This window comes from Schistocerca nitens, chromosome 2 (assembly GCF_023898315.1).
Source record: "Schistocerca nitens isolate TAMUIC-IGC-003100 chromosome 2, iqSchNite1.1, whole genome shotgun sequence".
Taxonomy (NCBI): Eukaryota; Metazoa; Arthropoda; class Insecta; order Orthoptera; family Acrididae; genus Schistocerca; species Schistocerca nitens.
In genome coordinates, this window is record NC_064615.1 from 879,771,021 (window position 1) to 879,797,775 (window position 26,755).

The following is a 26,755-nucleotide window of genomic DNA, read 5'->3' on the forward strand; positions in this document are numbered from 1 at the left end:
TCCCCATGTGGAATGTTTCCCTCTATTATATTTAACTAGTTACTAACTTTGAAGTGTCAGAATTAATAAAGAAATCATCAACTGAGGGATGGGTTGTAACACATATTTGGGTAGCTGTGGTGGATGAATTTTCTAAATTATAACACTCTCAAATACTGAGTAGATTTTCATGATAGAAATTTTTGCATATGGAATATATTAAAATCAATGCACATACTGGGTGAGCCCATGTCCAGTGATTGATAGATGCAGATGATGATTAATCTGAGTAGTGCAATTTCTACTATATAGTGCTCTGTGTTTGTCATCACTTAAAGACTACATTAAATTGTAAGCTGACTCTTGATAGAATTCATCTTCTTCTCCTGTAATCAGTTCTTTAGAATTTTTCTACAAAATGGTATCCTGACAGTGAACAGTGAGCAACATCTTTGTCCCTGTCAATACTCAGCATTACAGATTGTGATACATTGTATTAATTAATTTTATTATCCAGCAAGTTATGGTAAAATGTAAATCATTTGGTGGAGTAAAGGCAATCACTCTCCAAATAGCAAGTGTCAAGTTGTTGACAGGCACACAAAACACATACAGTACACTGGCTGAAACAAAAATTTGTCCAAAAGCTAGCAAATTTTCATTCTTTTATGTGTACCTGTTGCAATGACTCAGTGCTTCAACTATTTGATGTTTGGTCTCATTTACTCCAAAAGTATTTTGATAAGTAGGTTATATTACTTTTCTTGCCTCAACCCTTTACTTATTTCTTGAAGTATTGTATAACTGCATGAAATGGCATACATAACTGTTTCAAGCTGTCTGTCACAAGACCCCATTGTATGTGTATCAGTAGCATGGAATAGGATGAAAACAAGATTACTCACCACAGGATGTTTACTTATTTGAGAGTACGTGCTGTGTTGTGGTACACTGCTCAAAATGAATATATCTAAGACATTAATCAGAAATAACTTTGTAATAGAAACCAGTTGTTATCAGTTATTTATGGGCAACTAATGATTGTTGACTTGCAGCTGGTTATGTGCTTTCAGATGAAACATCATCCTTCAAAGTTTCGAAATATCCATAAAACTGATTCTCTTTTTCTTAAAAAGATATGTTGCCAGTTCAAAGTGAAGTAACAAAATATTTTTCCTAAAGTTTATCTGTATTCCATTTATGATAGGTGTGATGGAAAAGTTGGGACTTGGACCAGAAATACTGCTTGCTGACAATCCTTCTTTGATATATGCCAGACTTACAGGATATGGTCAGAGTGGCACCTATTGTGAAAAAGCAGGACATGATCTAAATTATGTGGCAATGAGTGGTAAGTAATGTTTAAGTCAGTAGCTTATTAAGTAAAATGTGTTCAAGAAAATTAAATTCAAAAGTTTCTGCTGCAATGACAAATTGAAAAGAAATTCAAATTTTTAATTACAGCATTTGCTAATGAAAGGCGATAAATTCAAACATATTTACTGCTAGCTTTCTCATGTTTTGAGAAGGTTCTCTTTGTGCTGCAATTACAATTTAAAATATGTTTATTCTGCACTGAGAGGGAATGTTACATGAACATTTGACAATATAAAGTCTGATTATAATATGGTGCTGGGAATGCTGGATGGAAGATAAAAATCATGGCAGGAAATGACACACACCAACCTATTGTAGAATTCATTATGGTCTGTGTAAAAAGATTCAAACTTTGATATTAGCATTATGTGTTCAAAACAAATTCTTGCTTTTGTTGCTTCTCGCAATGAAAACTAATTTAGGAATTAAGAATGATATAGCATCATTTAACCACATCATACACTGCTGGGAAGGTAGGCATACAACCTGCTATTAGAGCAAAAATGGTGGCAGGTATTCCAGGCAGGACAACATCATGGAGTTTCTTCCAGCAACTGCTGGGATGTGAATGCATTGTGTTTGGCAGTGCAAATGCCTGTTTGATACAGTGTCACACAGCACACATTGCAGAGTCTGGTTCGCCCTGCATTAGTGTGTCCACAAACACACCCTTGCGTTTGGTACTGTGAGAAGTGGATGGGAAATTGAGTGCTTTTCTTGGGAGGAAAGGGCAGACATATACTGTGCTTATGGCACAACGGATAGAAATGCTCTCACTGCTCAACAGTTGTGGATTCAGCAGTTTATGAATCAGCAAGTGCCAAATCCGTGCACATTCACTGCCACCCACAGCTGCCTAAGAGAGATAGGTCCATTTCAGTTGTCCACTAATGTATTGTAATGGCACCTGTGCTTTTAAGGTCATCATTGATACCCAGTAAATTCATTTTGCGATGCAGATGTGAAGGCTGGACAGATGCGGTCGTTAATGCACAGTGCATATGCCAGAGTTTGAAGAGAAGTTTATAGCACTACTGCAAAACACACCCTAAACGAGCTCCCTGAGTGTTGCTTGCAAAGTGGATGTAAGCCGTTCCACAGTGTGCCATGTCTTCAAAAAGTTCTAGCACTTAACTTAGAAGATTTTCCACATTTCATCAACTTCTGCCAGTGGTTTTTGCAGAAGTGTGCCATTCAACCTGAATTCCCATACTTTATACTTTGTACGGATGAGGCATCCTTTACAACAGAAGGTGTCTTCAAGAGCCACAAAATGTGGGCATGGAAAGATCTGCACATTACCTTTGTTCATGGTCATGAGGAGCACTTTGCTGTCATTGTTTGTGCTGGTTTGGTAGGCAATAATCTGATTGGTCCATACATGCAGCCATATGACTAAATGCGAACAAATGCTTAATCTTCCTTAGAAAAATACTGCCAAAGTTCTTCAAAATGACCAACTCAACATGCAACAGTATTTGGTACAATGATCAAGCAATGTGAAATAATTTGTAAGAGACCTTTGTTGAGAAGTGGATAGGGTGTGGTGAGCTGGTGGCATTGTATGCATGTTCCCCCTGATTTGATGCCCCTTGATTTTTTTCATCTGGGGATAGCTGAAATCTGTTATTTATAAAAGCCCTATTGATATGGATGAAGAGCTGATAGCACAAATTATGGCAACCTTTGATTCACTCTCACTGTGCCAGGTGCTTATCAAAGGGTGAAACAATCACTCCAGCATTGTTGCACAGTGTGGATTCAAACAAGAGTGCATAATTTTGAGCTTTTATTTTGTAAATTTTTGAAATAAAGGTATGGAATGTCAACACCATCTCTCTGAAACCACACTGTGAACCGCAGCACCAGTGCATGATAGGAGTGGCGACTGGGTGGGGGTAAGGAGGAGGCTCTGGAGGGGAGGGGAAGGGTAGTATGGTGGGAGTGGCGGACAGTGAAGTGTTGCAGTTTAGATGGAGGGTAGGAGAGAAGGTGCGGAGGAGGAAGGGGTAAGTAGCGGAATGGAGAGAAATAAAAGAAATTAAAAGACTGGGTGTGGTGGTGAAATGACGGCTGTGTAGTGCTGGAATGGGAACAGGGAAGAAGCTGGATGGGTGAGGACAGTGACTAACGAAGGTTGAGGCCAGGAGGGTTACGGGAACGTAGGATGTATTGCAGGGAAAGTTCCCACAACGCTGCATCTACATCTGTACATATACTCTGCAAACTGCTGTTAGGTGCCTGGCAGAGGGTAGTTGCCATTGTACTAGTTATTATGGTTTATTCCCATTCCATTTTCACCAGTCTGCGATAGCTCACCTGAAGATGACTGGCAGGTGCCCAGTTGAAATATCATGCGAGGTATTAAACGACGACCGGCGCAGGCCCAAAATTTGTTTGAACAGTCAAATCACTGGGAAAATTTTAAAATTCACAACAAGTGAACTGATGTTTTCTCTAAAGTTTTTGGTTATCTTAGGAGATGAATCTGGTGGGTGACAGAAGGATCCAGTTATCATTTTATGCCCACCCCTGATACTGAGTCTTGCCCACTCACATACAGCTTCAATTTATATCTCAGTGGATCTGAGTTTGTTGTCTACTGTGACAAAAACACCACCCCCATTTCCCATTTTCCTATCCTTTTGATATACATTTAAATTTTCCCCAGAAATTTCACTGCTATCACTTTCAAGTTCCAACCAGTTTTGTGTACCTAATATTATGTGAGTTTCACCACTTTTCATGAGCACTTCAAACTCTGACAATTCATTGCAAATGCTTCATCATTTTAACATTAGAATTTTAATAATCACCTATACAAGGCATTTCTTTTGATCTTCTGCTGATGCTTGTGGATTTACTACAGCTATCATTATCTGGATCAGATGGAGAGGTGCTTAATCTAAAAAACCCTTGTGTGCACCCTACACACAGTCAACTACCTTAGTAGCAGCCTCTGATGTGTAGTGAACACCTGACCCATTTAGGGGGACTCTACAGTATTCAAACAAATGACACAAGTCCAGGAAATTGCAACCAAACTTGTCACAGAACATTCGAAGTCACTGGTTCAGTCCTTCCATTTGACGCAGAACCATGTTCCACGATTAGTTCTGGGGAAAATGCTTTAATTGTGAGCTTTGTGGAAACCTATGCACAATGCTGGTCTCCTCAAATTTTTTGCCAGTCACTGGAATGACTGAAGTATGATCTTAGAGCCCAGCAATAGGCATATTTGTTCCAACATGCACCACAATCTGCAATTGGTTGCACCCTGTTCCCTCATTGTTCACTGAGAGCCTCTTCAACGTGTTGAATGAGGCCCCCAAGGATACACGCTGAGTGCACTTGGTGTCCTTTCCTGCCTTTGCAGCCATTTCCCTGAGGGCTACCATCATTTATTGTACATTTGAATTGCTTACAATTAATAGATCCCTAATTAATAGACCCCTACCCCTTTGTATTCGCATCCTCTTGACATCAGAAAAAACAGGCTTCCCAAAACAAGTGAAGTGAGTCCCACTGGCTCAGTTTCAGTTTGAGACAGGATCTCAAACTTATTGCACGCTGAGTCCTCCCTGGTCCCCGTGCACACTGTACAGGATGCCTAAATCTACCATTGACATGCCTGTCACAGTAAGACAGACAGCTGATGACAGATTCTGTGCTTTCTGCAAAGGAGACAGGATTCACAGTAGTGGACTGTACTTGAGGTCCTTCTGGTACCGGTGTCACATGCATACAAATCTCAGAAGCTCTTCCAACACACCAGTTCACAGCAGCTGCCAATCATTTGACAGTTGTCTGAATTCCTTACAAATGTCAACCAACTCATCCCATGTTCAAGAACAACATTCACAGTGTGGCTGCATTTTGACTGGTGCAGTGTATTACAAGGCACTGAACAAATAACTTTAAATCAAACCCACTGATTGTCTTTCAATTTGTTGAGCTACAACATTGCTTATTTCATATGAGAATTGAAGCAAACACACAAAACAAGATTTCTGTTAAGGCAACACAAAAACCTGTGGTAAAAGCTTTTGAGATTATTATAGTTGCTAGAAAACTCGAAAACAGAGTTAATTTATGATAAATGCAGATGATACATGCATTCCCTTTTTAAGGGAAAACTAGATGTAACACAATATGTTAGTTAGAATATCAGCTACAGTAACTAAATCACAAATGCCGATTTACTGCAGATTGTTCATAGATTATGCAAAGGACAGTAGTAGCTTCCAAAAATTCTAAAAATGCATGTTTATTTGCTTTGATATACAATGATATTCAGCAGTGATGTATTCCTTAGCAGGACTGTGAACCACAAACATTGATTCGCTATGAAAAAATTAAGTTTCCAAAACACTCGTACTGTTAACTTACAATGACCAGAAGTTCTCAAAAATGACATAATTGTGCAATGAAATTAGAGAATGATTGTTGTGAATGAGGCTAGGCATACCGTTCTCAAAAATTTTAGGAGAGCACAGTTCCATTTAAGCCTACAATTGACAATAACAGTAAGAGTTTGTGGTACTCGCATATGTTTGAAATTTCATAATATATCACAATGCAAAGGGGTCTTCATATGATTAGTGAAAGATTAGGCAGAAGCAATGGATACAGTAAAATATGCGAATCTAGAACTTCAAATCGACACACGAATCTTGTACATGTGATCTCACACAAAGGAAAATTCCAAAGTAAGCTTTTATGGAGTACTGTATGACTCATTCTCCCAGTCCTCTCATTTTTTTTACTTTCATTTTAGAAACATCCCGCATAAAGAAAATAATAAAATGAATTAGGGAATACTTAAAGTGAATATAATTCTAAGTCAGATCCACTTCATGTTTATTGCTGCCTAACAACTACACTCACATTATGAAGTAGGCATAACATTGTTGACACTTACTGAAACAGGATAGAAATATATTTCACAGTCAATCAGATGCAGTTAGTGGAGACTTCCTTGAAATATACATACTCTCAAGAAGAAATAAACTGTTGCAGGAAATACATTGCTTTTTTTTTATCGATAAGCTATTTCCCTGGCTGTTTCATTGTTCCCTAGATAAAGTTCATAACAATAATACTAATGATGATGATGATGATGATAATGATAATAATAATAATTATTATTATTATATGCTGGCCACTTACAGGTTTTTTTCAATGACTATCTCTATTTAAAAATTCCTCTTTGGTAAAGAGAGAACTGTCAGGGAAACATGTTTAATATATATTTGAAAACACTTCTGCTATCTGTCATATATGTTATTCCTGTGGATATATAGTTGAAGAGTTTGTTAGCTGCATACTTTACTTCTTTCTGTGCCAAAGTTAGCATTAAAGGGTAATGCAAATCATTTTTCCTTCTAGTTTTGTAATTGTGAAAATCCCTCTTATTCTCAAATTAGGATGGATTGTTGATGGCAAATTTCATAAGCGAATAAGTGTACTGTGAGGCTGTGGTTAATATTTCCAGTTGCTTAAAGGGATACCTGCAAAATGTGAGTGAATTCCGTACTTAATTCTAATTGCTTTCTTTTGTGCAATGAATATATTTTGCCTAAGTGAGCAGTTACCTGAAATATTACCTATAAGAAATCAGTGAATGAAAATATACAAACTATGATGACTTACTGACTTCTGTAGCCCTACAAATGGGAATTATTCTTGTGGCAAAAGTATCTTGAACCTAAATGTTATAGCAGATGTATTATTTGGTTTTTCCAGTTTAAATTTTCATCAAACCTAAGAACTAAATTTTCTACCATGTTTATTATTTCTTGTTGACATACTAGGTTAATAGGAAGTGGGACATTTTGGACAGTATTAACAGAATTAATTGCATTTTTTTTCACAATTTAAAGCTAGCCAATTTGTGCAAAACCATTCAGTAGTTTTCACAAAAACATCATTTATTATGTTCTCTGCTGATGCTTACTTCTCAAAATGCATGTATCATCTGCAAACAGATCTAACTTGGCCTCCTTATTCAAATAAAATGGCAGATCATTAACACAAAGCAAGTACAGCATTGGGTCAATAATTGAACTGTGTGGCACTCCAATTGTAATTTCTCCAATGCAGATGATGCGGCAACCCTCATTGTATTACTAGGACATCCTAGAGTAACTTTCTGTTGGCTGTGAGCCCCAGGTGGTGCCAGTAAGTTTACATATGATGTTCTTGGCAGATTTGTTTCTTGGAAATGATCTCTGAGTGTAAGAATGTGGTGCAACTTTACTCCCAGGTATTTTTGGAGTATTGTAGTGGCATAATTATTGTCCTCTCCAGGTCTGTAAAGGACACAGTTTAGGCACTTTTGGTTACAGGATTTGGTATCCATGAACATGTATCCCACTTTTTTATCTTATAATTGTTGAATTTGTGTGGTATGATAGGCAGTAAATCAGAGCTTATGTACACCCATACCCCACATCCTCATCTGTTACATCTGCCATGTGTTAGGAAGGAATGGTCAATTAGATTTATGGAACTGGTGGGAACATTTGGTTTGAGCCAGCTCTGTGATAGAAGTATTAGGTAGATTTCTATATCTCGATAAATAAGGTGGAACTCATTAAGATGAGATGGAAGAGATCAGACATTTGCATGTGTGACATAGTGCGTAGTGTGTTCAGGTAGAGTGTGCATGAGGACACTGCTGGTTGATATGACATCTGGCTTTGGGTCAGAGCCCACACAGGAATGTGCTGGGTGGAGGATGCTGGAGATGAAAGCAGCTCAGGTAGTTTCTGGTTCGATGGACGTATTGTGCCCAAAGTCAGCTGGGTTCGCAGCACTTGTGAGAAAGCAAATCGATGGTAGGAAAACAAATCTTGCTATACAGAGCAAAAATAATCAACATGCAACAGTATTAAAAGTAAGGCAAAGAGAATAAAAACAGATTAATAGCACTAATGTTGAGTAACACCAATGATGACCATAAACTGCTGAATAAAAATGAAAGCAACAATAAGTTATTATACTAACTGGCAATGTGAATAAGAAATAAAGGAATAAGCAATGAGGTAAAGCAAACCAGTTAATATGTTAGTAATCTACAGTTGACTACAGAAACAATATAAACACACATAGAACTAGCTGCAACAGGAGTGGACAGCTTCTTAACCCCTAAAGCACAGGCTTTTAAGTTCATTTGCATTGTAAATTGAGCTTCTTCCATCATCTGTCTTATAGTTATTCACTTTTTGTACTGTCTTCATCAAACACAAGTAATAAGTGTAAGACAGTGTATATCAACAAGCCACTATGTGACAAAGACTTAGTACTATAAAATATAAAATTACAGCCAAAGAAACTACTCTGTATATCATTTGCCTTTTCTTGAGTGAAAGTCACTTGTTTCTTTTTTAGATGAGTTCTTCCTTCTTCTCTTGTTGCTTGACTGGTAGGATGAATCATGTCATGTAAGGAGCTTTATGTTAATAACAGTGTTTTAAGTCAAATGTGGTTATGTAGATCAATTTAAAAAACTCATTTCCTTCACCAGTAATATATTAAAGATATCTGTTCCATGTATTTGAAATTATTGGCCTGAAAAAGAGATGGGACTAGGTTTGTTAGTGGTTAAAATGGTTGCGCACTAGTAGTGTACATTTTCCTACTTTCCACGAAGAACTTGCTTTCATATGAAATTAACTTCAGGTATATTTAAATTAGCATTTTATTGCCTGATACTTTCAATAACTTATACAGTTAAATGCCACTAAGCAATAACTGGAGCCAACAATGCACATTAGCCTGATTCAAATAAGAATTTTTGATGTGAATATTTTTGAAAAGTCATTTTCAAGTAATTTTATATATTTGCATTAATTTTCAGTTCCATCACTTTTGAAGTGACTTATAGATATGATAATTTTATGTATTTTTTTTTTCTTTTCTCCTTGCAGACACATACTTGAGAGATCAATCCTAAGGTTAGCATAAAATATAGGTGAGAAAGTACACTTCACTCTTCACCACTGCACTTTCATCAGCTCGCCCATACATTGTGTGGTAAAGCCGCAGTTACCACTACCTTTCGCTGTCCACCTTGCTCCACATCTGTTTGTTGCACAGTGCGCCAGCTGCATGTGCAACTACCTGTGCCAGCAAACCACAGATTTACTTGATGCACTGAGCTATGGCTCTCTAGCTGTGGATGTAGAAATCGACACCAGAGGTTCCACCATTGGCCTCAAGTGCGAGTGTACAATACCGAATGTGCGTGCCAATTCAAAACTAATGCCACCAACATCAGTGATGTCTACACTTGTCTATATGTAGGCCAATGTGAGCTTCCTAGCTCAGTCCACACCATGCCTTCAACTGTTACGTATTGTGCAGCCTTCAAGATTTGGATGTTGTTATGCTACTGACACTGTATTACCTGTGGGCAGTTTCATTTTGTTGTACTTTGTGCAGTTGTGTGTTGTAGCCTATCAATAAACCAATTCGACAGCCAGTGTTCATTTGCGCTGTGTGCTACAACACATCACGTAGTTCAAATAAAATCTTCACCTACTGTCAGACCTGACTTCATTCTGCAGATTTCAGTTCTTTTCCCATATGACAGAAACTTCACTAGTGTGGGTCTAGGTTTCACAGGATCTGGCATCCTGCATCCCACTCAATGACTTCTGTCGATGTTGTTCATTGTCACCTGCAGGCCTAGCTTCTTAAATACAAGATTCAGCACTATTTGATCTGTGATCTCTAGAATCTTGAACAATCTGAGATTATTGCATCTCTGATATTGTGCAAGCTTGTCAGGTTTCGTGGTTAACTTCTATTTGAGCAATCATGCTTTATTGTCAGTTTCTTTTAATGATTTGTTGAGAGCACAGGCATCACTCTTTGAAGTTTTCTGCATTTTTTTCCATCACTGGTGCAGTGGAAGATACGGCATGGGAGATCTACTTGCAACTATTTGGTAAGGTGACGTTTATCTGTGATAACTTTGATGAGAGCTGCACCATACAGGAAGTGAGATTGTTTGTCACCACAGATATAGTGTCAACAGATGACAAGGCTGGGGTAGGGGAGTGTGTGTGTGTGTGGGGGGGGGGGGGGGGGGGGATGGACAAGAACAGTTCTTTTTGGTGAGGAAGATTGACAATTGTCAAACTGAATGAATGTTAGTCCAGTATAGAGTTAAAAGAGACCAAAGTTTTTGTAAACCATCAAAGAAGGCGACTTCCTGCACAGAAGAGTAAAACAAATTAGAAGTAATATGTTGTACTGAAGGAGTGATGGAAAGGGTGTCTTGGCTCTGGGTTCAGATCATAATAATAGTCATCCATTAACCTGGTTCAAACTAGGTACTATAATTTTGTGTACTGGGAAAGGATTTCCTTTGATGGTCCATAAGCATTTTAATATAGAGAGGTACTGTACAGGTGCCTATGGCTTGTCATGGATATGTTTGAAAAACTATTGTTTTGTAGTATGCAGATGTTGAGACAGATAGTGTTGATGATAGCAAAGACAATGCCACTGGAGTGTTTATAGGGAGATGATATCAACAGTAACAAGCAGAGCTCCTAGTGGTAACTGAATAACAACTTTGGAAAGTTGGTGGGGCGGTCAGTTGATGCCTTTAATGTAGGAACATATGCTGCTGACAATGTGCTGAAGATGGGCATATTTTAAAATATTCATAACTTCGTGATTCAGCTAGTTAAATAACCCATTAAACATAATGTTTTGTGGACTCCACTTCTGATTGTACAGTGTTTCCCTCATTTTATTTTACTTGATTATGATAGTTAGGTTTCTATAATTTTATTTATTTTCTTCTTTTATTATGTGTTTGATGAATATCTGAAACAGGCGGACTTATGTATTTAGAAAACTGTACAGTAGTACTTACATAAGAAGTACAGTAGTATTGGTCTTTAAATATGTCTGCTTGTGTCTGTATATGTGTGGATGGATATGTGTGTGTGTGCGAGTGTATACCCGTCCTTTTTTCCCCCTAAGGTAAGTCTTTCCGCTCCCGGGATTGGAATGACTCCTTACCCTCTCCCTTAAAACCCACATCCTTTCGTCTTTCCCTCTCCTTCCCTCTTTCCTGATGAGGCAACAGTTTGTTGCGAAAGCTTAAATTTTGTGTGTATGTTTGTGTTTGTTTGTGTGTCTATCGACCTGCCAGCGCTTTCGTTTGGTAAGTCACATCATCTTTGTTTTTGGATATATTTTTCCCACGTGGAATGTTTCCCTCTATTGTATTAATGTCATTAATTTGAACCCAACAATTACGTTTGTTATTGTCACTGTTGCATTTCGAAATCTTTCCTGTCATCTTATTTTCTCTTTGTGTTTTTGCCAGTAGTTTCACTTTGTATTCACCTTCTCCTTTTTACAGTAATCTGCTATACAATTTTATCCTGCCTATATATACTCAATAATACGTAACCCACTTCCAAATCATATTTAAAAAAAAAATAAAATAAAATAAAATAAAATAAAATAAAAAATAAAAAATAAATTTTTTTAATCCACCGTTTCTAGTTCACAAAGAGTTCCTTTCACCTTTTAAACAACCATTTTGGCTATTTCTAATAACTTTCGCTTTATTTCCGTTTCTCCCACATCACTGATAATTTTTAGCCGCTTCCCACAGGTTTTAACGTCATTATTTCTTCGTCAGACAATTGTTAGCCTCATTTTCTAATCTGCCACCACAAAACCACTCCTTTTAATACATTGGTCTTTAAATATGTCTACTTGTGTCTGTATATGTGTGGATGGATATGTGTGTGTGTGCGAGTGTATACCCGTCCTTTTTTCCCCCTAAGGTAAGTCTTTCCGCTCCCGGGATTGGAATGACTCCTTACCCTCTCCATTAAAACCCACATCCTTTCGTCTTTCCCTCTCCTTCCCTCTTTCCTGATGAGGCAACAGTTTGTTGTGAAAGCTTGAATTTTGTGTGTATGTTTGTGTTTGTTTGTGTGTCTATCGACCTGCCAGCGCTTTCGTTTGGTAAGTCACATCATCTTTGTTTTTGGATATATTTTTCCCACGTGGAATGTTTCCCTCTATTATAGTAGTATTTAGTAATATTTACAAGGGCACAAATGAGAAAAAATGTTTATGGAAGTTTATTATACAGTAACAGACAATAATGTACTTTAATGATGAAGTCCAGAATATTATATATGCCTGTACAAAAGGACACAGTCTAGTATGATTGTGGTTTTATTCCACACAAAGGTGACTGCACAAATGCTCTTCCAGATTCAGTGTATTAAGTTCATGAGTTTTACACAACCTTATTATAAATTCTCATTACACAAACTGAGGACTTGTAGTGGCAACAGAGTAGGTTTAAATCACGAAATGCTATTTTAAATAGCATTGAATTTGTTCTGAAAGATATGATTAGCTCTGAAACATCTTTCAGAATTGGCATACATATTGGGTAAGTGCATAAAGTGAAGTGAACAGAGTTAAAAGGAACATTCCCTGTGTAAATTAGTTTGTGAATAAAAACTTTATTCCCACATTTTATTGAAATCTGGTCACACATTATCAAAACAAATCAAGCAACTTTATGTATTTTATTATTATGTACAAAATAAACAAAATTGTACAATCTGAACTATGCTTTCATATGATCACTTTCAGGATTATTGCCATTTCTCGGCAGGAAAAATGAGAAACCAACACCACCACTCAATTTACTTGCTGATTTTGGAGGTGGTGGCCTGATGTGTGCTTTGGGTATTGTAATGGCATTGTTGGAAAGATCTAAATCTGGAAAGGGACAAGTTATTGATGCAAGTATGGTAGAGGGTGCAGCATACTTGGGTAGCTGGATTTTCCGTTCCCAGCATTTGCCTTTCTGGGGGAATTCCCGAGGAGAAAATCTGTAAGTCCATCTCCTCATAAGGAGAGTTGCTTTTAGTAAATGTGCTGATAAGCTTCAATGGTTTATGCTTTCAAGCTGTTCATACACTTGTGTTTTAGCCATCATTACATTATTATCCATATGTTCACACTGTATATTTTCTGTGATACAAACAATAGCACATTAAATGCTAGTGAAACTAGGTATTTACAAAAAATTTATAGCACACATAATGTTCAAGAATCTCTTAAGTGAGGAAAAAGCTTTCAATTGATAAATTTTAATTTGTCCTTAAAAGGATTTCCATGATTTGCTCCATATTATTAGACAACATTTTTAAAGAAATGTATCAAAAAGAACATCATACTGCCCATGGAGACAAGTGGTTAACTAATGCTTTTCTGTTTTTATATTTTCACAAAAACAGACATTATTAAAAATATGTTTCAATCTCAGGTCACAAGTGGTATCTTTGTGACATCCAGTATGTGTTATTATGATATGTATTCAAACTGTGGAATAACAATAATATGAAAACAATAGGTTGTTACTCACCACATAGATATGGCATTGACTGCCAGAAAGGCACAAAGAAAAATACTGCTGAATATTATTCAGCTATCAGATTAAGTCCTTAATCAGATGTAAACAACAAAAAACACACACACTCACATAAGCACCAGTCACACATACATGACCACTGTTGTCTCTGGATACTAAGGCTTGTGACTGTTGATTGCATCTGAAGTGAGCATAGATCCTTGTTTTGGTGGTAAAGGGGGCTAAGAGGAGGCATGGGGAGGGGAGGGACAGCAGGTTAGAGGTGAGGAAAGATGCAGTGGGAGTATGTAGGGGCAGAGCCAGAATAATGGGTTGCTAGGTGTAGCTTTAGGAGGTTCTATTGGAGGGGGGAGATGACAAAAGAGGAAATGAGACCAAGTAGGGAAGGGAAAAGGACTTTGTAGATGTCAGTAAAAAATTCTTGGTTTTCAAGCCATGTCAGTTCGAATAAAATCTCGAGCTTTTGATGGCTAGCTCTGCCTTCGTCATCAGGATTATAACTACTGAATGCCGCGGCTGGCACTATTTCCTTCTTATATATCTACAATTATAGCTGCTGGCACCAGTCAGAGAGGGCCGAAATAATGCGTGCATCGAAGGTGAGTTGGGCAGCTCATAGCACCTCCAGCCTGCTGCAGGACCGAGTGTTGTCCAGCAGTGTGAGGGGCCAGTGCCACATCTGAAACTGCCACTCCTGCCTCCGTACAAGCGTTAAGCATCTGTCGTTGATTCCTTTTGACATCCAAAGCCTGCCTCCATGTCCTACCTAGAGTGTACCCTGGTCTCTGTTGAAATTGTTGCTGTTCGTTCTAATCTCAGCTGCCTCTTCTATATTAGAGTCTCAGTCTGTTGGTGCATGAGCCAAGACTCTTGTTTTCTCAGATTGTATTTTGTGACCATTTTCGAGGCAATGCTCAGCTATGAGCAACTTGTTGAGCTCCCTTTGCTTAATATGTCTCTTGTGCTCGGTACAACACTCTGCAACTGTACGCATTGTCTGGCCTTTATAGATGCTGCCACACTTGCAAGGGACACCACACTCAACAGGCACATGAAGCGCTATGTGATCTTTAACAGGGTGCAACATATCCTGGGGGTTGGCGGATCACTGGTCTCAATCCACATTTTTGCAGTACACTTCCTAACTTGCTGCTCGTTGCCCCACAGTATTGCAGGAAAGCTGCCAGCTTGGCTGCATCTGCCGATTCACAGGGTGTCCTCCCCCTTCAGCAACAACTTAAAGCATTTGCAATATCTCTTTTGCTGTAGCCATTCTCCCTGAACACATGTCTCAAGTGCTGCAATTCAGACTGTAGGTCGCCGTCATCAGAAATAACTTTGGCTTTGTGTATTAATGTGTTCGGCACCACTTTCATGTGTACAGGGTGGTGAAAACTACCAGCAATCAAATATCAATCAGCCCACCTCCTGCCTTCCGCTCAATTAAAACACCTAAGAACAGTAGCTTAGTAGCTTACCATATTTCTCCATGTCAGTGGTAAATTTAATGTTGGAATGGACATCATTCATGTGATCCATGAACTGCTGCAGTGTATTTTTACTGTGAGGCCACATCAGGAATGTGTCATTGATGTACCTAACGAAGCAAGATGGACGCAACACTGCGGAGTTCAGAACTTGCTCCTCAAAGTGCTCCATGAAGAAATTTGTCACTTTATGTTAACAGAATCTTCCATCGGTTCATCATAGAACATTATAATAAAAGAAAAGCACCAGTTTGCTTTGGGTCTACAGTATTAATCTTTATTGTGTTAACCGGTTTTCGGGTTACAAGTCCATCTTAAGACATTTACTAAATATTGTAACCAAAGAAGTTACAATGTTTGCAAACAACATTGGAAGAGAAGTAACATGTCTAGACTGAAGCAGAAACATACAGTAAGTAACATATTTGACAGTGTGGTGGTAATGCAATGAAAAAGTAAAAAAATTGAACTTTAAATAAATAAAGTGGAGTAGACAGGAAAACTTCAACACAAAATAGGAACAGAATGCCTACATAGCAGTTTCTATTAATAAACAAAACTAATAAAATAAAATAAAATTAGTACTTGACAAGGCTTCATCAGGAGATATAAAACATGGAGAGCGATACAGAAACCAATTAAAAGAAGAAACAGTTATCAATGTAACAACAGAATACATAAGGAACTTATGAAATATCAATAAGACAAACAGAAATAAATAAATTCAGGAAAATGGAAGAGTTTAAGGGAACATATGCAGTCTTTGAGAGTGTGCTGGTACTGAATTTTAACATTAACATTATATTCAAAACTGTGGCTATGTAACAGTTTGCATTAAATAAATGAACCAAGTAAAATATAAACAATATTTGATGAAGCAACTACAAGAGGTGTTAAACATGGACAATAATAAAAGTACCAGTTAAAAGCAGGCCTTAACAATTGAAACTGCAGTCTACATGGAATACATAGACAACTTCAATAAAGCAAAAGAATACAGCAAAATAGGAATATGTAGGAACAGATAGTGTGGGAAGTAATGAATGACAGAGATGATTATGTGAAGTTTAGGAGAGGGGAAGTGTTGAGCTGTGTCTGGTCATTTAGGATTAGATTTGGACAGTGAGCAAGATGTTTATTAATTTCCAGGGCTTCCAGCAGGTTGAGTTTATGGTCTTTGTTTGCTAAGTGTAGTACATGGGACACTAGCTGGTAGTTGTGACCCTCACTCAGAACATGCTCAGCAAATGTGGAGTCAGAAGTTTGCAGCCTCCAGCTGCATTCATGTTCAGCCGGCCTAGTTGCTATGTCTCTGCCTGACTGCCCGATGTAAAATTTGTCACAATTAGAACAGGTGATTTAGTATACCCCACTGTTGGCTAATAAATGGATCTTATCCTTGCTATTAAAAATACACTGGGCTGTTGTGTTCTTAACACAGTAGGAAGCCTATACTTGCAGGCTTTCAGTGCTTTGGCTACAATCTGTGATACCTCACCTAGATATGGTAGTGTACACCATTTCTTGCAGACATGGACGGGGAAGTAGGAGGGGCATCGAGGAAGGGTACAATTTCCTGTTTTTCGTTTCCTGTGCAAGACGTGGTCAATTAGAACTGGAACGTAGACATTGGCGGTGGGAATAAATTTTATTGTATCTAACTCTACTTTAAAATCATCTCTGGACATGGGGATAGATAAGAGATGGTGTACTATTGAGAGGAAAGCTGCATGTTTGTGAGCTATGGGGTGTTGTGAGCAAGAAGGTATTACTGTGTCTGTAGTTGTAGTTTTTCTGTAAATTTTGAAATAATGTGTGTGTTTACTGATGTCAGTGGTGAGATCTAAGAAGTTTATGGATTTGTTGCCAATCTTCATTGTGAACTGAATATTTTTATGTTGACTGTTCAGGTTTTAAAAAATGCGTTGTAGGCCCCGGTCGCCTACGGTGGATTGAATGGCCGAGCGGTGACCTCTCCAGTTGTCAGGATGCTAGGAGATGGCTGTGGACGCATTTGAAACTCCAAAGAAACATTATTAATTCATAACACCTTTATTCCTGCTGAGTACAATGTGGCTTGGTGATATCAACGACCTTCCCGAGTCCTCGCTGACTCATAGTGATGACACCAGCTCCGGGCAGCACAGTCTTGCTAGCGCAGCACCGCGTACTGTGACGTAGCGGAGGAATGCCCTTACTTCAGTCCCGCATGGCTGGCGGTGCCTGGCTGGGCGGCCGACTCGGCTGTGGACAGCAAGCTGTTGTGCGTGGAGGCTCCGGGTTGGAGTCCCGACGCTGTCGGCACGAGAGGCGTTCTCATAGTGCGGAGTGTAGTCTATCCCACCCCGTCTTCTTCCCTGCTCCTCCTGGTGGCTCGTCCACGGTGGACGGGCGGAACGGGCTGCAGTCCCCCAGCGTCGTCGGCTCACCCAGTTGTGACGGCAGATGCACAGGGCCTAGGCCCCGCACGATCTCGACTATGGCTCACTGATGTGGTCAGCATTGGCGGCGAGCGAGTCTGCCACGATGTCTGCTAATCCTGAGTTGATGATTGACAGCGGCAGAAGAGAGGACCAGAGCTGGTACTGTCCCCTCGTTTCTGCTGCTGGATGGGCCGCCCTTACTGTAACATCTCCTTAATAAAGATTAACATGTCGATCACTGAGCTGAGCACTATGCAGCGACCCAGTACACATCTATCTGCAAGTCTAACTGCCAGTGCCTTGTTGCTATCAAAGCTGGCGTATTTAAAGGAAGCATGAGCGACGTCCTGACAACATGCTCATTTGTAATGACCGCATTTGTTCCACTTATACTGCTGATTCATCTGACGTACTCGCCCCTTAGGTGTTCTTGCGACAGAGTTACGTGTTGTTACGGCAGACTTATGCGAAGTTGTGAAATGCAGTACAGCTGACGCTATACCTCTGTCTTGCACTCTACGAAAGTCTCCGTCTAACACAAACCCGCGTGCTAAGCAATTCTCTCTCGCCTGTTGTGTGTAACCAGGCCATTGCCCCTTCGTGATGACACATTCCGATATATGTGCAATCCTCTTAGCTCTTGGCTAACCTACTGCCTCTGGCTCTCGGCGTAGGCAATGAAACTTTGACAATATTCCACGTTTCCAACTCTTTACTATTCCGCGACACTACAGTGTTGAGTTTCTTGTAGTACCAGTCCACATCCACCACACATCATCTACATATCTAAACCAGTATTTGATATTTACACTCAAAGGTACTGTTTGTAGAAAATTTTGTTCAAAATGGTCCATAAATATTTCAGCCAACAGTGGACTAAGAGGGGAACCCAAAGCTAAGCCATTAAATTGTTTATAAAGAGTCCCTTGGAACTGGAAATAGTTCTGTGCCAAGCATGTCTGAGTAGCTAGCCTCAAGTTATTCAATTCCACAGGAATGACATTAGACTTGTGCATCAGCTCTGTCAGAATATCAATGCATCCACCACTGGTATGTTGGAAAACAAACTACAGACATCAAAGGATACTAATTTATCACTATGTGAGACAGATATACCTTTTAACTTATTTATTAGATCCACGGAGTTTGAGATATCATGCTTTGGTTTGAATTTAGTCTTGCTCTTAATTAGGACATCCAATTTACTAGCTAGTTTGTAAGATGGAGCAGTGAATGATGATACAACTGGATGAATAGGGACAGCTTGTTTATGCGGTTTAGGAAGCCTATACGTTCTAGGAGGCACTGGGCTCATATTAGTTAACAGTTTGGCTTCAAACTCAGAATATGCTTCTGCATGAACTGATTGCATCCTCTCTGAATAATTTAGTAGGATCTTTAGGAAGGACTTGGAAGCCTGTGGTATTCAGGAAATCATTAACTTTATACACAAAATCACATTTGTTCAAAAGTACAATAATGTTGCCTTTATCAGATTTTGTGGCAATGATATCTTGGTGTTGTAACTTCTGTTTTAAGGACTTGAGGGTGTGAAAGTCAATAGACTGTGGGATGTTACACAAAAATCTGGTTTCATTCTTTAGTGCATGGGCAACTAAATATTTTGCAGTGGTGTCTTTCATTAGAGCATATTCAATATCTACTTTCATAACATCCATTTGTTTTTCTGATGGAGGGTGGGGAGGAACATATTTAAAACCTTTCTCAAGCACTTTTTGTTCATTTGGAGACAGAACCAAGTTCAATAGGTTAATTATGCGTTGGGAAAACTTTTGTTTACAATTTGAGGTTAGAGGTGCACTCATCACTTTCCTAATCATAGATAATTTCCTGTTCTGCCGCAAAAATATGTATTTTCACCACAGGAGACAGTGATGAGCATGTTGCTGTGTCATCTTTCATTCCATAATATTCATAGTGGTACGAGAAGTATGTTGCCATTAGAACATGATGGAACAACCTGACAATTCCAGGTGGAAACTGTTAAGCCAAAAGATCGTGCATGTCTTGTACTGGCACCCTCATAAAAAGTGACACCACGTCCAGACTAACTATTACATCATTTCAACCAATTTTCATTTGCTTGAGCCTTTCAACAAATGTCTGTGAGTTTCCAGCATGGTGTTTACAATGACCCAGTTTCATTGCTAATAATCCTGCAAGATATTTTGCCACTCTGTAGGTGGGCAACTTGATTGCACTAACAATGAGTCTGAGGAACATGTTCCTTATGTATCTTTGGTAGTCCATAAAGCCTGGGAGGTCTGGTGGTGCGAGGCATTAATTTCTTCACCACTTCATCTGGTAAACCACATTCCTTTAATAGCTTCCCTGTCTTCCTGACTATGGCCTTTGTCGGATTGCAACTTAGCCTCTGGTACGCATCATCTTGTAATAAATGTAGCTAGCACCTTCAGGTCATAGTCTTCAGTGTTTAGAACCACAGTGGCATTCCATTTGTTGGCTGGCAAGACAACCAAGTCCATGTACTCATGAAATAAGTGTAAGCCATGTTGTTCCTCCTGGCTAATATTTGATTTTGGTGGCTTAGCTTTCAATAGTATATGGCTGGCAGTTAGTCCAATGTCCTCAGCTGCATCGTGTGGGAGATGCTCAGTTGCAGAGCACTGTACCAAGCACAAGAGACATATTAAGCAAAGGGAGCTTGATAAGTTTGCCACAGCTAAGCAAGGCCTCGAAAACAAACAAACAATAAATTTAGAGAACACAGGAGTCTTGGTTCATGTGTCAACATACTGGGACTCCGTTATAAAAGAGGTGACTGAGTTTAGAATGAACAGCAACAATTTCAACAGAGACCAGAGATACACACTGAATGGGGCATGGGGGTGGGCTTTGGATGTCGAAAGGAAGCAATGACAGATGCTTAACACTTCTAGGGAGGCAGGAGTCGTAGTTTCAAACATGGTGCCAGCCTTCATGCCACCTGATGTCACTCAGTGCCACGGCGGGCTGGAGCTACTATGGGCTCCCTCACCTTCCATGCACGGCGTTGTTTCGGCCCTCTCCGATTGGTGCCACCAGCCATAATCATAGGTATATAAGTAGGAAATAGCGCCAGCCCTGGCAGTCAGTACTTTGGCTCTTAATGACTGTGGTGGAGCTAGCCATTGAAATCTTGAGAATTTTATTTGAACTGACGTGGTTTGAAAACCAAGATTTTATACAATTGTGCTGCTCATGCATCAACATACTGGGACTCCATTATAAAAGAGGCGGTTGACATTAGAATGAAAGCAACAATTTCAACAGTGACCAGGTCTCACAATTAATAAAATATTTTATTTGAACTGACGTGGTTTGAAAACCAAGATTTTATACAATTGTGCTGCTCATGCATCAACATACTGGGACTCCATTATAAAAGAGGCGGTTGACATTAGAATGAAAGCAACAATTTCAACAGTGACCAGGTCTCACAATTAATAAAATATTCTCAGCTATTATGCCACGATTGAATGCATTTCACTTTAAAACTCAATGTTTCATCCCCATTTGTGGAGGATGAAACATCGGGTTTTAAAGTGAAAGCCATTCAACCATGGCACAATAGCCCGGAATATCTTATTAATTGTGACAATTCTGGCCCTGAAAGTTTACATTTTATGGAGACCAGGTGGGTAGGGCATGGGGGCAGGCTTCGGATGTCAAAAGGAAGCAACGGCAGATGCTTAACACTTGCAGGGAGATGGGAGCAGCAGTTTCAAATGTGGCGCTAGCCCGTTGGGCCACCTGACATCACTTGGTCCTGCGGGGGTCTGGAGCTGCTATGAGCTGCCCAACTCACCTTCCACACGTGCATCATTTCAGCCCTCTCTGATTGGTGCCAGCAACTGTAATCATAGATATATAAGCAGGAAATAGTGCCAGCCCCGACAGTCAGTAGTTTTACTTTTGATGATGATGGTGGAGGTAGCCATTGAAAGCTTGAGAATTTTATTGTAATCGATGTGGCTTGAAAACCGAGAAGATTTTATTCGGTCATGCCACAGCAAAAGACTTTGAGGGCACTGTATAGATGTGTTAGCAGGATAGAAGGCATGCATAGGGCTGAAGTGGGGGAAGGGAAGGAGATAGACAGTTAGAGGATAGGGACTGCTGATGGTAAGGCTAGGGGGTTCTAGGATTGGAGAATATGTTGAAGGGAGAGTTCCCACTTGAACAGTTCACTAAATCTGGTGTTGGTGGGAAGAAGACACAGCTATTGAAGTCAAGCACATTGTTTTGGACAGTTGGCTGAGCAACTAAGTGGTCGAGTTGTCTCTTAGCCAGAGTTTGACAGTGGCCATTCATGCAGACAGATTTTTTGCTAGTTGTCATGCCCACATATAAGCATCACAGTGGTTGCAGCTGAGTTAGTAGATCACATGGCTACTTTTACTAGTGCCCATGCCTCTGATGGGGTAGGAGATGCCTGTGGCACCACTGTAGTAGATGGTAGTGAGAGGGTGTGTGGGACTGGTCATTCATTTACATCTATTACAGGGATATGAGACATAGGTCGGGTGGATTGTGAAATACCACTGTGGGAGGGATGGGGAGGCTATTCCTCATTTCAGGGCCGATAAGAGATAGCCACAAAACCTAGCAGGTAATGTGATTCAGTAGCTCCAGTCCTGGAAGGTGCTGTATCATGAGGGGGGTACTCTTCCGTGGGTGTATAGTGGGTATGTGCAGGACAGCAGGTAATTGGGAGACAAGGCACAGAATATCTGTTTCTGTATAAGGTGGGGAGGGTAACTTCATTCAGAAGGCCTCAGTTAGACCCTTGTCATATTTGGAGATGGACATCTTGCCACTACACATGCGACGGCTGTAGGTGGCTAGGCTATATGGAAGGTACTTCTTGGTGTGAAATTGGTGGCAGCTGCCAAAGTAAAGGTGTTGTTGGCAGTTGATAGATTTGGATGGAGGTTCCATCTCCGAGGAAGAGGTCAACATCAAAAGAGGTGACTTGCTGGGCTGACAAGAACTGGATGAAGCAAATGGAGGAGATGGTGTTGAGGTTTTGGAGAAATGTAGGTAGGGAGCCCTCACATTCACTCCAGGTCATGAAGATGTTGCCAATGAATCTGAAACAGCTGAGGGGTTTGGAATTCAATGTGGTTAGGAAAGATTCCTCTAGAAAGACCATGAATAGCTTGCATAGGATGCTGCCCTGTACCAAGAATTTGTTTGTAAATCATGCCTTCAAAGGAAAAATAATGGTGGATGAAGATATATTTGTTCATGGTGACCAAGAAGAAGGTTGTAGGTTTGGAGCAAGTCAGCCATTGCTAAAGGTTATGTTCAGCAAGGCCATGAGCATAGGGGATGTTAGTCTGGAGGGAGATGGCATTGACAGTGACATGTGGGATGTGAGTTGGTAAAGGAAGGAAGATTAGAGTTTAACACACCATAGAGAGTGCAGTCATTAGAAATTAATCACAGGCTTGTATTACAGAATGGTGGTGAAGGAAATTGGCTGTGCCCTTTACAAAGGAACCATCCTGGCATTTACCTGGAGTGATTTAGGGAAGTCAGAGGAAACTTAAATTTGGATGCCCTCTCAAATGAGAGTCCAGTGTGTAAATCACTGTGCCACCACATGGGTAGGTGGTAAAGGAACAGGCACTGTGGAGAGATGGTAGAGGAAATGGTTGGTATATTTTATATATGAGGGTAGGTTATTGGCATTAGGCTGAAGATGTTGGTTGACAAGGGTAGAGATTCTCTCTTTGGCGGTGCAGTAACCAGCCACAATGGGGTATTCTGTATGGTTGGGTGTATGTACTTTAGAAAGCATGTAGAAGGTAGAAGTGCACGGAATGATGGATGTAAGAGAGCTGAGGAGAGACTGGAGATAATGCTGTATTTCTGGAATGGCATCATGGTGGCAGAGCTTATGGTATATGGATGTGCCTGGCAGGTGACAGTCTCACCACCAGGTAATCTGTGCAACTCATAACCACAGTGGTGAAGTCTTTGTTGGCAGGTAGAATTATAAGGTCAGGATCAGTTTGCAAGTGGAACTGTTCTTTCTGTGATGTGAGGTTGGTTTTGATGAAGGATGGGGGGAAAGGTTACAGATTAGGAAATTCTGTAAAGTTAACAAGGGATGACTTGGTGGCAGTGGGAGGGGAGGGGGGGGGGGAGACTACAGTTAAATGGAGCAGCAAAATGACTCAGACAGGAATCAGTATTGGTTCTGAATTGAATCTGCCTTAATGACACCATTCCAGAAATCCAGCAGCATCTCCAGTCTCTCCTCAAATCCCTAAGTCCATCCTATAACTTCTCCCCTGAGTCTGTCTCCCTCCTCACCACCACCACCACTCCCTCCACACCTATCTTCTACATGCCTCTATCCACCCAGAACACCCATAATCTATGATACAGCAACTGGCACCTGCATGGCACTATCCTATGCAAACCTATTCATGGGCCCTATAGAGGACTCCTTCCTAACCACCCAGAATCCAAAACCACTCACCTGGTTGAAATTCATTGACAGAATCATTATACAGACCGAGGGTGAGGTCACCCTACCCACATTGCTCCAGAACCCCATTTGCTTCACCTGGTCATCCTCAGTCAACTAGCCACCTTCTTCAATGTCAACCTCCACCTCAAGGATGGCTACTTCACTACCTCTGTTTACATCAAACCTACCAACCACCAATAGTACCAGCCACCAAATCCACACCAATAAGTCTCTTCCATAGAGCCTAGTCGCCTATGCTCATCATGCATGAAATGATGAGCAATCCTTTTCCTAGGATGTCTGTTATGTCCGCACTATAACACCACAAATATTCCATGATAACCAAATTTACTTGACCTTCTGTCACTCAAAACAAAACTTAAGTTTGACTACACAACACTTCACTGGCTGTAGCACCAAGGAGAAATCAGAGTCACTAGTAGAGAATACAAGTCCAAACCACTGCCAACCAGTCGATACCGACGCATCGCAAGTTTCCAGCCGGGGAGGCCACAGTACGGTTCGGTTGTCATGAATCCAGCAGCCGGGTAGTAACACAGTCATCAGCGAAGATTGGACTGGTTAAACGGGCTCAGGGAGCTCGCTTAAATCCACAGGTCCGGCCAATCAGAGTGTTGGTAGATGGCGCCCTTATACGGTTGCTCACTCTGGTGGCAAGGGCAGCACCGCCAGGGTAATCCTTATCGATAGTGGTGTGTATGCTGCCGCTAAGCCCGCGACAACGCACTCACTTGCACCAGTTGTTGACATCGCATGCGGCACCAGCGGTACTCGCTGTATGCCGCGCGTGTTGTAGCACGCCGTGCCGAGTTGACGGCTGCTGTGTGGCGGCTGATACGACAGTGTCAAAGGTCTCACTGTGGCCTGCAGACCAAAATTACCATCTCAAGCTTGTCCAGAAACATATCTGCCATGCTCTGTCTCCTCGTTCACTTATGATTACCTCCATACCAGTTGTCTGGCCACAAAGGAGCACATCCTGTTGCTCAGCACCACCCAGGACTGGAGCAACTGAATCACATCCTCAGCCAGGCATTCGACTACCTCTTATTGTGGCCTGAAATGAGAAATATCCTCCGCACCCCTCTCACAGTGGTATTCTTCAGTTCATCAAATCTTGTCCATCCTTATTCTACCCCTGCTTCTAAATTCTTGCCCCATGGCTCATATCCCCACAATAGACCTAGATGCAAAACCTGTCCCATACATCCTCCCACTGTCATCTACTTTAGTCCTGTCACAGGCATCCCCTATCCCATCAGAGAAAGGGTCACTTCTGAATGCAGTCATTACTAACTTAGCAGCAACGACTGTGCAACATTTGACATTGGCATCACAACTAACAAGCTATCTGCCCACATGAATGGTTACTGCAAACTGTGGCCAAGAGACAGCTGGATCACCCAGCTACTGAGCATGCCACCCAACATATTCTAGACTTTGGCTGCTTCGTAGCCTGCCTGTGGCATCTGGATTCTTCCAACCACCACCAGCTTTTGTGAATTGCACAGGTTGGAACTCTCCCTGCAAAATATCCTTTGTTCCCTTAAACCCACAAACCCACTGGCCTCAACCTTCACTATTCCTGATATCCGCCTGCCTATCCCCTTCCTTTCCTTCATTCCAACTCTACACACATCTGCTACCCTGCCAACAAATCTGCATAATCTTTCACCTTCCCTACTTTTCTCCTATTCCCTTTGCTCCCCCACCTTCCCTCTCCACCTCCACCTCCACCTTCCAAAATGCCATCTGATACTGCACCTAGGAACCCATTATTCTGCACATCCCTGCATGCTCCCATATGCATTAGTAGCATCTTCACCCATTCCTACCCTCAGTCCCTCTCCCTCCCAACCCCAGTCTTCCTCTGTAGCCCCACTACCCAGTCCAGCCTGTTGAGCCTTGTTACAGCATTGACCATATGTGTATTATTTGTTATTTATGTCTGATGAAGGATTATTCAGATAACTGAATAATATCCAGTATTTATTTTCATTGTGCAAATCTGCCATACTAAAACTCCCCTATATGGTGAGTATGTTATATATTCAAATAAACACTGTTGCATATAGAAATTAATTTGGTTTTCTAGTGTATTGCAGTCCCCTTTTTCTTCTTCTTTTTATCTGCTGCTGATGATTTGTACTAAATTGAAACCATTAAGGATATAACTTCTGTTGCCTGAGGCTGAAATATACAATTTAAGGAAAAGTTAAAAAGATTGCCACAGTTTCCTCAAGGCAGTAGCCTAGTCTGTGTACATAAAGCAATGTTTTCCTGCAGGATGTATGTTGTGGTCCATAGCTCTTTTATTATTCAGTATCATATGATGATCATTTCTAGTTCATGAAATGTAGTGGTGAATTTGTCCATTCATGATGCTAACTCTTACACTCTACATTATGAACATAGGCTTACGGGCATACACAAAATATGTTGTTGTTGTTGTGGTCTTCAGTCCAGAGACCGGTTTGATGCAGGTCTCCATGCTACTCTATTCTGTGCAAGCTTCTTCATCTCCCAGTAC

General features: G+C 40.5%; 1 protein-coding gene across 6 annotated transcripts in view; it reads left to right on the plus strand.

Annotated features, from left to right (window-relative positions):
- LOC126237176 (alpha-methylacyl-CoA racemase) overlaps positions 1-26,755 on the plus strand; it is a 141,092-nt gene that overhangs the window by 93,086 nt on the left and 21,251 nt on the right. For all 6 annotated transcript variants that reach the window (XM_049947048.1, XM_049947044.1, XM_049947045.1 and 3 more), the window contains exons 4-5: positions 1,187-1,330; positions 13,006-13,249. In XM_049947048.1, the coding sequence (XP_049803005.1) occupies positions 1,187-1,330; positions 13,006-13,249 (388 nt within the window). The remainder of the gene's footprint in view (positions 1-1,186; positions 1,331-13,005; positions 13,250-26,755) is intronic.